Raw genomic sequence first — 15,678 nt, 5'->3', positions numbered from 1 at the left:
CTATTTTTTACAGAAAGACCCCTATATGAGTAAGGAGCAACGTTCGTTCTTAATTAAAAGTATTGATTTTATTTTAAAAAATAATTATTTTTTATTTGATGACAAATTTTATATTCAAAGAATCGGAACAGCAATGGGGACAAAATTCGCCCCCAGTTTTGCCAACCTCTTTATGGGCAAATGGGAAATAGAGAACATCTGGCAGAACAATCCTTTTTTTAACAACATCTATTTTTATAAACGGTTCATAGATGACCTTTTAATAATATGGAAGGGCACCCAGGAAGAGCTTTTAGAATTTTACAACTATTTGAACAATAATGAATTGAATTTAACATTTACACATGAGCATCATCCGGTCACTATTAATTTTTTAGATTTAATTTTATTCAGTGAAGGGGACAAAATTCTGACCAAAACATTTTTTTAAAAAGTAGATGCGAATAGTTATTTAGAGCGGACTAGCAACCATTCAAAAGCTTGGATCAACAACATACCCTATGGGCAATTTTTAAGAATTTTTAGGAATTGCTCAAAAGATTCAGATTTTATTGAACAATCAGAAGCATTGTTTCAGAAATTTTTAGCAAAGGGTTATTGCAAAGACAAACTAGATGCAGCATTGTTAAAGGTGAAGGGGCAAAACAGATTGTGTTTGATACAAGAAAATAATAATTTTAATAAAGATAACACCAATAAAGAATTGCCCAATCAAAATGACTCTATACCCAAAACAGAAAACAAAGATAAAGATGACTGTTTATTCATTACAAAATTCAATGGGGCTAGTAATGAAATCAAGAAGATTCTCACAAAACATTGGGGTATTATACTAAATGATCCAGTTATAGGCAAAACATTCAAAAACAGACCAGGGATTGTTTTTAGAAGAGCAAAAAATCTTAAGACTGTTTTAGCACCTACAGTTTTAAAACAAAACAAAACTAAACAGAATATAACAGGAACAGAACAGACCACATGGTTACCATCATGCCCAGGTGGTTGCTATAAATGTGGACGTACGAATTGTCTAACCTGCAAACACATTAAAAATAAATGTACTGATTATATATCCAACGTTACGGGAGAGAAATTCAAAATAAAACAGTTTATCAACTGTAATACAACATACGTTGTCTATTTGTTGAGCTGTCCATGCGGCCTTTATTATATAGGCCGCACGAAGAGAAGTCTAAAGGAACGTTTCACTGAGCATAGAAGAAACATTTTAAGAGGTTTCCTTGGACATGGTGTGTCTCGTCACTTTCTAATAGCCCACAATAAAGATGTAACAGGTTTATCAATTGTGGGTATTGAACACATTAGTCATACAACTCTAAGGGGTGACAGACTTCTAAAACTCAGGAAACAGGAGACTTACTGGATATTTAAACTACAAACGATGAGTCCAGTAGGTCTGAACGAAGAATTGGATCTTTTAGCTTTCCATTAGTTTGAAGTCTGTCACCAATTCCCACATTATGAACAAGTAAGATCAAAACAATAATATATTATCAATAAGAATAGAGGTGGAAAATAAAACAGTTGACGTCACTTTTATATATTATATTTTATTTGTTATAAATTTTATATACCACATACTTTTTTATATAAAAAAAAAAAAAAAAAAAAAAAAAAATATTTTTTGTACTGTGTATGGACTAATTATATTTATATGTGTTAGCACTCTATGTGATAAAGTCTGTAGGTCAAGAATGCACCTCCAAAGAGGTAGATCTAAGCAAAATAGACTATATTTACAAATATCTCAGAATGATGCACTTCAATTAATGAATATATGATTATGCTTTATGTATCAACCATTTGTTTATTTAGCCAATAAGGTATTTATTTTGAATTGTTGATGTGTTATAGATATTCAGTTAATATATTTATAAAACCAACAATAAATCTATTATATATAATAACAACAAAAAATAACTTTTAATAAGAATAACAAACACTTTTTATCATTGTTTTATAGTATTTAACATTGCTTGTTAGCATTTGAATCAATAAGGAAAGTATTCAATTCATTTTATTGTATTATTGTTTGTGTAATATCAATTTTAATATCAATTTAACCAAATCCATATTTTAATTATACCAATCTGCATTTTAAAGTTATTAATTTCTTTGTATAACCACTTTGTGTGTGTTTCTTTGTTTTTCTTTTTCTTTTTGTGACATGAACCAGCCACATATAATGTTTGCACCATTGTGTTCCAAGAGTGGTATTTATCTAAATTTATGTTTTAGTTAATGAGCCACTAATTGGGTATTCAAACGAATGTAATTAACCAGGCTATAAAGTATGAAGGTGCATGGTGTGACGTTATCCCTGACGAAGCCTTTTGGTGAAACGCGTAGGAGGAGGAGCAAATAGAGTGTTTGCTGGCTAAACAGTGCGTTTGAAGGAAGCGGTTAATACCACTTGCTGCGCTATCTGTGTGGTCACTGTACCATCAGGAGGTGGAGCGCTGAAGAACGGAGCCCAGAGACTACCGGGAAGGGTCTGTGCGTCACAGCCGGAAGTGACATCAGACCCGGACACCCGGAGGGCTGCGTGGTATCGCGAGTAACAGCACATCCATGCTGTGTGTACCGGAGCGGTTTCCGTGAATAGAGGGACAGCAGGACCGCCAAGGATCTGCAGTATTTAAAGGGTGAGCTATTCCAACACTGTCTCAACCCTGGGGTACCCCTCTTCACCATTACCTGCCCGGGCAGTGCACTATCCTAAGGACCAAGACTGTCTATCGGGTAATTCCCGTTTTCAATCCCCTGGAGACTGATAAACTGGTACCGCTTATCCATTCCATCAGCACTACTTTTAAATTACTATTTATGTATTGATTTCACATTGTTGTCCTAGAGGGGTTTTCCTAGGACTAGTTTATTTAATAAAGAATTCTAGTTTAATCACAACCCCCACTGTCTGCGCTTCTCACTTTTTTCTTTCTTGTTGAAGCTTCCCCATTACCCTGGCAGAGCATCAGGGGGTCTCTCGGATCAGAGCTTCCCTGTTGCAGCCTTGCTATGGGCTGGAGGTATCAGGGGCCGTGGCAAAGTTAGACCACCCCAGAGATACCTGCCAGCCAGGAGCTAAGGCGGTTGCATCTGCACAGATGCCCCTTAACTCATCCTCGGTAATGGGGTAGACTGCTTCAGGGAGAGATGCCCACACCGGGAGTTCCTGTAGCTAGGGTAGAAGTGTCTAGGGGGAAGCTGAGTGAGGGAGGGCTGCGGGTAGATAGGCAGCCAGAGGTAGCTGAAGGAGAGGTGCTGGTCCTAGGGGAGGCTAGGCAGGTAGGCACTGTGGAGCAGGGGGAGATAGGAGGGCAGTGGAGTGTCAGGCAGAAGGCAGAGGCTAGGGCTGGGCTGGAAAAGCATAGGACCTTTTGTACTGACATGCCAGGGAAAACACCCATGACTGATTTCCCAGGGCTCACAGGGGAGGGAAGCATAGTGAAGGAGGGAGGAGAGATGCTGGCCCTAGAGGAAGGTGATCCATCTCCGGGTCCTTGGGTTGGTTCTGAAGCCCCAGTGCTGGAGGGGGATGTTACCCACTTCTGTGGGGGCTACTGGCACCCATGGCAGAGAGGGTATCAGGTGCTTGTTTCATGTCCCACATTGCTGAGGGGGCAGGGGACAAGCATCTGAGCATTAGGAATCCCAGTAAAGGTTACTGGGGGATTCCCTTGACCCAGGGGGAGAGGGCAGTGGTAAGCATCCCAAGTGGCTTCTGTGGTACAGTAGTGATGCCACTCGGGGTGGGGACTGCCCTAGGGAAGAATAGGGTGGGGTATGTAGGAGTAGGTCTGGAGGAGGATTTGCAGATGTTCCCAAAGCAAGAGAAGATGGGGCGCCTACAAGAGAGTGTTGTGACCTCCACCCTGACTGACTTGACCAGGAAGCGACGGTCTGTGCTTATTAGCTGGTCTCCTGCCTGTGAAGAGACAGGTCAGGCTGTGTGCAAAGTACAGCCTTATCTGCAGGGAGGCCCCTTCACTGGGGCCCCTGTCCACCATTCATTGGGTGGGTTGCAGAGGGTATCAGGGGAGGAGAGACTGTTACGTTGGAGCCCTGCTCTGCAAGACTTTGACTTCACTATTCAGCGTAACAGGGACAGTGAGCATAGTAATGAAGAGGAACTCTCTCTCAAAGAAAACCCCTCTGGACTTGTGTTCTTCAATGGTGCCAGGGGTGCCCCATTTCCCGGGTGGGGTAATATGCCGCCAAGCGCCCATTGAGAAGGGGAGGTGTCACGAGAGGGGGTGGCTATCCCGGTAATAAAGGGGTTACCCCCTAGCTGGCCACCCCTACCATTGTGTGGGAGGTGAGGGGTTAGCTATAAAAATGGTTAAATGTATTTATATTACCCTGCCTCAGTACAAAGTGTATTCCCCTTTGGTTGTAATGTATTTCACTAGTTACATGTGTTTTTACTTTTGCAGTGGTTATACTAAGCACATACACTGGGATCAGGTCGGGAGGGAAAGGGTTAACTGTGTTTGTATGTTTATAGCCCTTTGTTCCCCTTCCCGCCTTTCCACCCACCATTTGCCGGCAGTGTCCATAGGTTGCCATTGGAGCTCCATAGAAGTCAATGGAGATTGCAAGGTTTTGACGCCATACTTAGGAAGACCAGCAGATGGCGCCCGAGAGAATGAGCGGACCTTCCCATTGAAATTAATGGCGTAATGCATTTCAATGGGAAATACCTTGAGTCTGCTTTCCAAGAACGAGGTGATACATTATAACCGTGTTGGCTGACTGCCAAACTCAGTATCCGAGTACCGCTACTGTTTCAATGAAAAGAGCTTTATCGCTAAATTGCCGTGGGAACTCGGTCATAGTCAAGTTCAAAACATATTAAAATATGTATCTTTGGTTCTAGGGCAGCTAGCCATGAAATTCTTTCTGCTCCTAGCTCGTGGGGACCCCCTCACTCGACCAGAACCGAGTCTGACAAGCAATGCCCGCGGGAAAGGGTCGCGACCATGGACATCAATGGCGGACAAACGACGCCATGTTTAAAAAAAATGTATAAAACACAAATGTATTATCTCTGGTTCGGTGATAGCTGGGAGGCTGTAATTTGGCCACCAGGTAGTCCTGCCTCCGGCATGATGGCATGGCAATTTCCAGCCCCCTCAGACTAACCAAACGGAGGGTATTTGTATGTTTAAGTCACGGTTGCCGCCATTGGCTGCCATGAGGGAAAATATGTTGGCAGAGTGAAATGCACTGATTTCCCATTGACTCCAATGGCGGAGAAAACCCCATTGTTCCCCATGGGGAATTAAAGGTGAAAGTCGTAACTCCGGTTCGGTGGGTCGTACGAAGCTGGTATTTGGCCACCATGTAAAGTCAAGGCATGAGGACATGGCAAATTTCAGCCGTCTCGGACCCACCGAACGGATTATATTTAGGTATAAAGATTATATATTTCACAATGTATATCCCTGCCTACTGAAACGCCTGCTAAAGTTACTGGCCCGGGAGGTATGTTAATGGCCAGGGGGTGGCAGTGTGTCTACAGAGAATACCCTGATCAAAGGCTCCCCCATCCTGATTAAGTATTCTAGGGCGGGGAAGAGCAGGATGTGGGTACTTGTATTAAATGCCATACTTCACACCTCTGGACAGAGTGTCCCGGCCCAGATACCCAAAAGGCAGACTTTGAGTCGCCAGCTTGTTAGTGTGGGGTGCTGAAAATGGGTCTCTGGCCAGAATGATGTGCGCATGTGCCAACCACCTGGGGGCAGGTACATTTCTGCTTCCCACGTTAGCTGGCAAAAGGTAATTGGGCCCAGGATAGAGCACAAATCACATATAAACGATTGTAAGCTCTATGCCCAGTGTCTTTCGTGTCTTCGTTATTGTACCTGATGCCTGATAAACTGCTAACCTGAATCCTGGCTATTTCGTTGTCCCCTTCCTAAGTAAGTGTATATATTCCATTTGTTATTTGTCCAACATTGTTTGTCCACCTGTCTTTTAAGGAATAAAATCTCTTTATTATATCACAGTCGTATTCAATTCAACCCAGATGATTTGGTGTACTGTATATTATAACCCTGTGGCTACCGTGACAGCTAGTCTCTTCCTCATAAGTTAGATTGTCCATCCCTTTTATTAATTTGGTGGTTCTTCTCTGCACTCTCTCTAGTTCTATAATGTATTTTTTTAGGATTGGTGCCCAAAAAAATTGTACTCCATATTCAAGGTGTGGTCTTACTAATGCTTTGTAAAGGGGCATAATTCTGTTTACTTCCCTTTCCATCCATTGCCCGTTTGATGCAAGATAAGATCTTGTTTGCCTTTGCAGCTACTGCATGACTTTGGGCACTATTGCTAAGCCTGCTGTCTACAAGCACTCCTAAATCCTTCTCCATCAAGGAATCCCCCAATTTATCCCCATTTCATTTGTAATTCTCCTTTTTATTCTTGCATCCCAAATGCATAACCTTACATTTATCTGTATTAAACCTCATTTGCCATTTACCTGCCCACGTTTCCAGTCTCTCCAAGTCCTTCTGAAGAGAAATTACATCCTGCTCTGATTCTATTACCTTACACAATTTAGTATCATCAGCAAAGATGGAGACTTTGCTCTCAATGCCAACCTCAAGGTCATTAATAAACAAGTTAAAAAGCAGGGATCCCAGTACCGATCCCTGAGGTACTCCACTCACGACTTTAGCCAAACCTGAAAAAGTTCAATTTATGACAACCCTCTGTTGTCTGTCCTTTTACCAGTTTTCAATCCAGGTGCATATAATATTACTGAGTCCAATTTTCTTTATTTTGTACACCAACCTCTTGTGTGAAACCGTATCAAAAGCCGTTGCAAAATCTAAGTAGACCATATCAACTGCATTATCCTGGTCTAAATTCCTACTTACCTCCTCAAATAAACAAATAAGGTTAGTTTGGCATGATCTACCCTTCATAAATCCATTTTGACTATTACTAATAATTTTGTTTTCCATTAGGTATTCCTGGATATTGAAGTCAGGCTTACAGGTCTTTAATTCCCTGGTTGTGATCTAGCTCCCTTTTTAAATATAGGCACCACATCTGCTTTACGCCAATCTTGTGGTACTGAGCCTGTGGAAATGGAGTCCTTGAATATTACAAATAATGGTTTGGCTATACTGATCTTAACTCCTTGAGAACTCTTGAATGCATGCTATCGGGGCCAGGTGCTTTAATTTTTTCAAGCCGCTTATAAACTTTTTCCTCAGTTAACCAATTGTTCATTAATATGGAGGTTGTTTCTTCCTCCTGCGGCACTACTATTGAACTTGATTCCTCCCTGTTAAACACAGAGGCAAAGAATTTGTTTAATACTTCTGCTTTTTCCTTATCTCCAATAATCTGCCTACCCATCTCACACTGAAAGGGTCCTTTATTTTCTTTTCTCATTTTTTGTTATTAAGGTACTTAACGGACTTTTTTAGGGTTGACCTTACTTTCTATTGCAATCCTATTTTCATTATCCATTTTTGCTAATTTGATATCCCTTTTGCAATTTTTGTTACATTCCTTATAATTCTGATACGATGTCTCTGTCCCTTCTGACTTAAAGAATCTAAATGCCTTCCTCTTCTTGTCCATTTCCTCCCCTACCTGTTTATTTAGCCACATTGGTTTTGACTTATTTCTTTTATACTTATTACCAAAGGGTATACACTGATAAGTGTGCTTTTCTAACAATGTTTTAAAGACTGCCCATTTATCTTCTACATTTTTTCCCTGCAAAAACATCATCCCAATGTACAGTATTACTTGTAGATTAGACCCCAGTTTATTAAAATCTGCCTTTCTGGGGGCGTGGCCAAGGCACAGAGCAAGCAGGACGTGTGGGTATACAGCTCCATCCCAAGAGAGGACAAAATAAAGATAACAGGGCCCAAGAAACCCCTCAACAAAATATTTAAAAAGCTGGGGGAAGGTATCTTCTTAGTGCTGAATGCCACAGTGGCGGTGGATTATACACAAACCCCAAGCATACACGCACATACCGGGTCCCCCGGGCCCCCTTTCTCAAATTGCCGTGTGGCTAAGATGGCTGCCAAGCAGGTCTGACTTCCCTGGATCCGGCGCCAAACCCCACAAGGTAGTCTCTCTGAGACCCACAAACCATCTGGGATCCGGAGAGCGGAACGAGGATCTAACCGGCGGCCTGATCTGCATCAACCCTCCGCTGGCTCCGGCGGAGAGAGGTGAGTGCCGCGCGGGAGTGGTGACAACTGTCGGGCCTTTGATTCCCCCACCTAGGCAGCCTGCAGGGGGCCTCCCGCTCTGTCCCACTCTGCGCGACGGCCGCACCTGGTGTCGGGCCCCGGCGGTGAGCGGCAGAGGTGATCTGCGGCGTGCAAGCCCGATCGCCGGGGGCTCTGGAGACTGCCCAAAATAAAAATTCTATGCTGTCCAACATGAGGCTAACTAAAATGGCAACCATGGCGCTGTAGCTGCACGCCGCGCTTACATCGCCCGTCCGACAGTAAATCCGATCAGCGCGCCTCCCCGCTATCCCCCCCTGCCTACCTGTGCTGCCTTCTATCTGCCGGCACTGCTGCGGTGTGGAGGGGGGCTGAGATCAGCTGCTGCCCGGATCGGAGCTGCCTGGATCCCTGGGTTCCAGCCTGCGTGTCAGCGAAATCCAAGATGGCCACCGCAAGTTGGATTTAAAGGTATATCTCCCCCCAAGCACATAAATAAATTAACACCAAAACACAAAAAACAACCAGCCCGGGGATCACACAACCCTATGCAACCACTGAACAACTGAAAAACAAGGCTCTGAGTTGTTTTCCAATACACGCTCTCCCCATCCCTAATCCTAACAATAAAAAAATGTGAATGATCATGGTGCTTCAGGAATGAGGGGGTTTATGTCAATGTAAAAAGTCAAAACGAAACTTACATCACCCAAACAATATCAGCTTCAACTATATACCTACGACCAATAACAATAAATATGCCGCCTACCAAAACACCAAAAAAAACCCCGCAGGAGGCCGCACTCTTCTTTAAAAAAACGAAGACAGGAACTAAAGTTCAAGAAGCGTCTATCGCTGGCGAAGACGCAGAACCAGAACCTGACTCCGAAGAAGAGACAGACACTCCGCTCACTCGCAAGGAAATGTTGTTGTTTGTCCAAGACATTAAAAGCTCCTTCCGCTCCGAGATGCAGAGTTTCCGTCATAGTGTTTTAGATCCGGTTTAACATATACACATACTCCACCTCCCCTTCTATTTGTTCGATCCTTCCGAAAAAGGGAATAACCCTCTAAGTTAACTGTCCAGTCATGAGTTTCATCCCACCATGTTTCAGTAAAGCCTATGATATCATACTTCTCCCTTGCAGCTATTAATTCAAGCTCCCCCATTTTATCTGTCAGGCTTCTTGCATTAGCAAGCATGCATTGAAGTTTTTTTTCAGCCTGTACTATTATCTTATCTGCTCCTTCCTTTCTGCGCCCACTTGGTTTAGTCTTTAGAAGTTTTCTAGTATTATCTGTATTTACTATGGGTGTCTCACCTCATCTCCTCTCTTTCGCTTCTCCCCTTCTCCACCTACCCCTCGCTTCTGCAGAGACCTGCACTCTACTAACTTACCAGCTTTTGTTTCCACTTTACGCGCCTCCCTAAGCTCTGCTCCAGACCCTGACCACCTGATCAAGAACTACAACTTTGCCCTATCCTCCTCTCTTGGTCTACATGCCCCGCTTTCTCTCTGCCATTCTCGCCCTTCTAACCCTAGACCCTTGCTCAATTACCACACCTGCATGCTGTGTTCCTGCACTCGTTCCTCTGAAAGCATCTGGAGGAAATCTCATACTCTTGCAGACTTCCTGCACTACCTGCTATCCTGTTTTAACTCTGCCCTCTTTCAGGGTAAACAAACCTACTTTTCTTCACTAATCAACACGCACAAGTCTAACCCACACTGACTCTTCTCTGTCTTTGACTCCCTACTCAGACCACCCTCAGCTGCCTCTTCTTCCTCCACCATCTCACTTTATGACTTTGCTGACTATTTCAAGGAAAATGTGAAATCCATATGTCAGGACATCCCCTCTGTTTCCTCCTCCGATCATACACCTCTTCCTAACTCTCCTCCGGCTTTCCTTGACTTTTTTTCCGCTGTCACAGAGGATGTGGCACAGCTGCTCTCCTCTTCTCCATCTAACACTTGCCCTCTTGACCACATTCCCTCAAATCTCCTAAAACCTCTTGCTCCTACTATTATCCCTATGCTCACACATATTTTTAACTCCTCCCTCTACTCTGGTACCTTTCCCTCCTCCTTCAAACATGCAACAGTCATACCATTACTGAAACAGCAAACTTGACCCTATCTGTCTTTCTATCGACCAGTCTCCCTTCTGCCTCTAAACTCCTTGAACGTCTTGTATTCTCTCGCTTTCTCCATTTACAAACAGGCTCCCGCACTGACCACTCCACTAAAACAGCCCTCACTAAAATAAACTAATGACCTCCATGCTGCCAAAGACAAAGGTCATTACACTCTGCTCATACTACTCGAACTCTGCAGCATTTGATACTGTGGACCACCCTATTCTCCTTCACATTCTCCATACTCTTGGCATTCGTAACAAAGCTCTATCCTGGATCTCCTCTTACCTCTCCCATCGTACTTTCAGCGTCTCTTCTGCCAACACCTGCTACTCCTCTATCGACCTCTCTGTGGAGGTACCCATGGGCTCTGCCCTGGGACCACTCCTCTTCTCTGTACACACTCTCTCTAGGTGACCTAATCACATCTCCTAGGTTCCAATATCACCTCTATGCTGACGAAACAAATTTACTTTTCGACCCCTGACCTTACACCTGCTGTACAGACCAGTTTCTGAATGTCTCTCTGCGATATCATCCTAGATGGCCCTCCGCAAAAACAGGGCTCCTCATAATTCCTCCCAAACCTGGCCCCACTACCTCCTTCCACATTACTGTTGAAAGTTCAGTCATACAGTCAGTAGCGCAAGCGCGATGCGTAGTGGTCACACTCGACTCCTCTCACATTTAAAAACGTATATAAAACCGTTTGCTTTTTCCTCCACAACATCACAAAGATACGCCCCTTCCTCTGTTGCTCGACTACTAACACTGACACATTCTCTTCCGTCTCTATTACCTCCTGCTATCTGGCCATCATGCCTCTCACCTGTCCCCCCTACAAGTTTTTCTAAACGCTGCTGCCAGAATCACTCAACTCTTTCCTAAATCTGTCTCAGCACCTCCCCTGCTGAAATCCCTCTCATGGCTTCCGATCAAATCCCGTATCACACATTCAATTCTCCTCCTCACTTTTAAAGTTTTACACTATTCTGCCCCTTCTTACATCTCAGCCCTAATTTCTCGCTATGCACTATCCCGACTCTTGAGTTCCGCTCAAGGATGTCTTCTCTCTAACCCACTTTGTATCTAAAGCCCTCTCCCGCCTTAAAACTTTATCAGTGACTGCCCCACACATCTGGAATGCCTTTCCCCTCAATACCCAACCAGCGCCCTCTCTATCCACCTTTAAGACCCATCTTAAAACACACCTGCTTAACGAAGCATATGAGTAGCGCCGTGGCTATACACCTGATACATAAAGCTTGGCCCCTTGCAGACACACCAGTATGCCCTCCTACTGTATCTGTATGTTCCTCCTACCAATTAGATTGTAAGCTCATTGGATCAGGGACTCCTTTTCCTAAATGTTACTTTTATGTCTGTAGCACTTATTCCCATGATCTGTTATTTGTATTTGTTATTTATATGATTATCACGTGTATTACTACTGTGAAGCGCTATGTATATTAATGGTGCTACAGATGCAGCTACAAGTATCTGATCAGTTGCCATTCAAACTGAATTGGACTGCAGGGATACCCTGCTGTGTTAATCTGATGGGCCATTGGGAATCTCACAGAAATGTTGAGGCATTTACTGTGAGATTGCCTTTGTTTTTATCAAGGCAAGTGATCGGATACTGGGGGCTGTAGCTGAAAATAAAGACATACATATCAACTGGATAATGAGATCTGCCACCAGAGTACTAAATCCTTCCATTACCTGAACACCAACTTCTTTGCAAGCTTCAATAACAGTCATTGTTCCAGTATAATTGACTTTGTAAAACAGCTCCTTGTTGTCACTTGAAGGGGCTGGTGATGCACAGTGGAAGACAACATTCACACCCTGCAATGACGGCAATAAATCCTGGGGATAGAAGAAAATAACAGAAATAATAATATGAAACACAGAATGAACTTCCACTGTTTTTCACACTTGTTAACTTTCAGATGGTTAACTGCCAAAAGCATGAACAGAACTATAATAATTCATAGATCTTTTATTATAAAATAACACAGCCGTGGCCGCTTTTATTTTAACACTTCTCGTTTATTTTGCGGTGGCTTTTTCAGAATGCCACACGCTTGACCGCGTTCATGCCACATTCATGCCGGCCATCACCCGCGCTTGATCTGTTTAATGATAATGGTTCGGATTTAATTGGGTGCAATTCTTCGCGTATCCGCCAGGTGTCAGGCGGAGAACGGCAAATGGAGGGATTTCGATGGATAATATCGCTTTTTTGTAACGATGCTTGCACATTGCTGAATCCGATTTAAAAATCCAATTACCGGAGGCAACAATTTAGTGGCAGTGCATTTTTTATTGATTAGGATAGAATAACTGTGAGCTCTATAGAAAACCTGACACAGTATGCTGTTATTTTCATACAGTATACAATACTTTTTTACATACTGTATAATAAACCCCAAAAATAAAAAGAATGCATTTATTCTACATGTATTACCGTATGTGTATTCCATACTTGTACAGTAGTTATTGTTTAATACTGTTTTGATGTAATGCGCATGTCTACTGTATACAGTACAGTATGCCTCACAGAAAATTCATGTGTTTACTACTACTGCTGCGGCAGACTTTATTCTAACAAATCACCGGTTTGTCCCTGGCTGGTTCCTGGAATGGGACGCTGTTCACCCGGAGCATGCCGCATTCCTTTTGCGTGCTCAGCCACGGGTCATGCCCGGCTGACGCATGGTTGAAGTGCTAATTGATAATGGTTCAGGATTTAATAGGCTGCAATGCTTCGCGTGTCCGCCAGATGGCATAAATTCATGAATTGTAATGCAGTATATATATATATATATATATATATATATATATATATATATATATATATATATATATATATATATATATATATATATATACTGTATAACAACAACCCCTATAACCCCTAACATACAGTACTGTACACATACAGTACTGTATATGCACATCAATGATACTATGGGCCGGCGGGGGCGAGATGTGTTTGCAGCAGAGAGAGATCCGCTGCTCTCTCTGCGCAAACATCGGCACATTAAAAATGATTTAAAATACATTTTTATTCATAGTGTACATGTGCAGGGGGTCTCCGGAGCTGAACCGCGTTGGTTTCAGATCCGGGGACCCCCTGCTTCCCGAGATACAGCCCCCTTTATGAGGTGCCGGTATCCCTCTGCATTTAAAGGTCCCGATCACGTGACCGCGGCCTGTAAACCAAGCAGAGGGATACCGGCACCCCAAAAAGGGGCCTGTATCTCAGGAAGCAGGGGGTCCCCGGATCTGAAACCAACGCGGTTCCGCTCTGGAGACCCTCTGCACATCTACAGTATGAATAAAACACATATATAAATAAACACTCGTTCCTTACCTTTGCGGCTATGTGCTATGGTAACGAAGCAGCATTTCTGTATTTTTAATAATATTGTACAGTGAGCAGGGGGTTCCCTGAGCCAGAAATCAATGCTCAGGGGACCCCCTGCACAATATTATTAAAAATACAGAAATGCTGCTTCATTACCATAGCTGATAGCCACTAAGGCAATGAAGGGTTAAGGCAGAATAGCATGTTTATTGGGGACATTTGCCCCCAATAAACATTGCAATAAACAACATACAGTACACCCCCTGTGTATTTAAAATACATAAACAATAAATACATTACATACATATTTTTAATGTGTGTGTTAAACCTCCCTGCCTTGACTAATCTATGTAAAGCCCCCTCCCCCCTAATGTGTGTGTGTTAAGCTTCCCTGCCTTCACTGTAATCTATGTAAAGACCCCCTCCCCCTATTGTGTCTGTTAAGATTCCCTGCCTAGACTAATCTGTGTAAAGCCCCCCCCCCCCCCTAATGTGTCGGTTAAATCTCCCTGCCTGTGTTTCTGTGAGTGCAGTGTATGTAAATGTGGGGAGGGGGATCCCGTGTAAATATAATGCAGCGCCTCACTGCCAATGGCCCACCCCGTGAGGCCTAACCACACCCACTACCTACTACCCACCTGCCCATGGCCTCTCCGCTGCTGCAAAACAGAGACAAAAATTAAAACATCCAAAGTAATGTCCCCTAACCCCTTAATCACCATAGCGGTTATTAACAGCTACAGTCATTAAGGGGTTAACCCACCCTCACCCACCACTCGGGATGCCTACATACCCCCCCACACTAACCCCCCACCCCATCAGACCAAACCACCCTCACCCACTACCCACAAGGGAGGCCTACCCACATACCGTTGGGCAAACCCCCCCCCCCACCCCCAGTACCCACAATAAAAACAATAAACATCATTATATTTATTAAATACATTACCCACCCCCTGTGCCCCCCCATAAATACAAGATTTATCCTTTTACAAACAGGGTTGATAACGCAGCCCCACGCGAGTCCCCGTGGGCAGGCGGGGCACCTGGACAGATCTACAGGGTACCAGCAGCCCTTTTTAAACAGGTTCTGGAGGCCTGCTGGTGGGTCCCGCCAGCACCATGGCCCCCAGGTGGTCTCCTTGGGTCACCGAGGGCCACAATTGGATCCCCACGGTAGGCCTGCGGATGTCTGGGAGCCCCGGGTCAGACCCACAGGTGTCTGTGGGGCCTCGGGTGGTTCCCACGGGGGTCTGGGGAACTCACAAGTGCTCACTATGGGTCCGCGGTGCCCCCACAGAAGTGGGACCACACAGCTTCATCCCCGCAGACTATGGGTCGGTGGTGCCCCCACAGATGTGAGGCCACCGCTTCATCCCCGCATGTGTAACCCGTGGAACCACCAGCCTGATACCCGTGGGATACCCGAGGAGATCCACAGGTGGTCTCCAGAGGTCCCACGCAGAACCACGGAACAAACCCTGAATGTAAAAAAAATAAACCTGGCCTATACATTCAATACATACACCCCCCCCCCCCAACACCTACAGTACAATAATGTGCAAAATAACTATTATCCAGATATGGATAATAGATTAATTGCCCATTATTAAAAACATTAACTAGCATATTCAAATAAATAAAGTACTACTGACCTCATCAATACGAAGTGTCCGTCGCCAGCAACATCCTTGTCTTGCCCACAAATTACATAGCAAATACAAAGCCAATACATTGCAATTACATTCAGATATCAATTAACCCCTTAAACACCTTATCAGATAATAACCGCAAAGGTAATTAAGGGGTTAAGCCACACTGGCCCGATACCCACCCTTCACCCATGAATTTGTACAGTGGCTTCATCATGCAACTATATATACAGTATATATATATATATATATACAGTATATATATATATATATATA

General features: G+C 43.8%; 1 protein-coding gene across 6 annotated transcripts in view; it reads right to left on the bottom strand.

The window, feature by feature from the left end:
* NSDHL (NAD(P) dependent 3-beta-hydroxysteroid dehydrogenase NSDHL) overlaps nucleotides 1-15,678 on the bottom strand; it is a 201,260-nt gene that overhangs the window by 109,089 nt on the left and 76,493 nt on the right. For 5 of the 6 annotated variants that reach the window (XM_075572679.1, XM_075572682.1, XM_075572677.1 and 2 more), the window contains one exon: nucleotides 12,100-12,246. The exons of the other annotated variant lie outside the window; for it this stretch is intronic. In XM_075572679.1, coding sequence (XP_075428794.1) covers nucleotides 12,100-12,246 — 147 coding nt within the window. The remainder of the gene's footprint in view (nucleotides 1-12,099; nucleotides 12,247-15,678) is intronic. 6 annotated transcript variants of the gene reach the window in all.

Source organism: Ascaphus truei, chromosome 16 (assembly GCF_040206685.1).
Source record: "Ascaphus truei isolate aAscTru1 chromosome 16, aAscTru1.hap1, whole genome shotgun sequence".
NCBI classification, from domain to species: Eukaryota; Metazoa; Chordata; class Amphibia; order Anura; family Ascaphidae; genus Ascaphus; species Ascaphus truei.
Note: the sequence above shows the minus strand (reverse complement) of the source record. Positions and strands in the feature narration are given on the sequence as shown.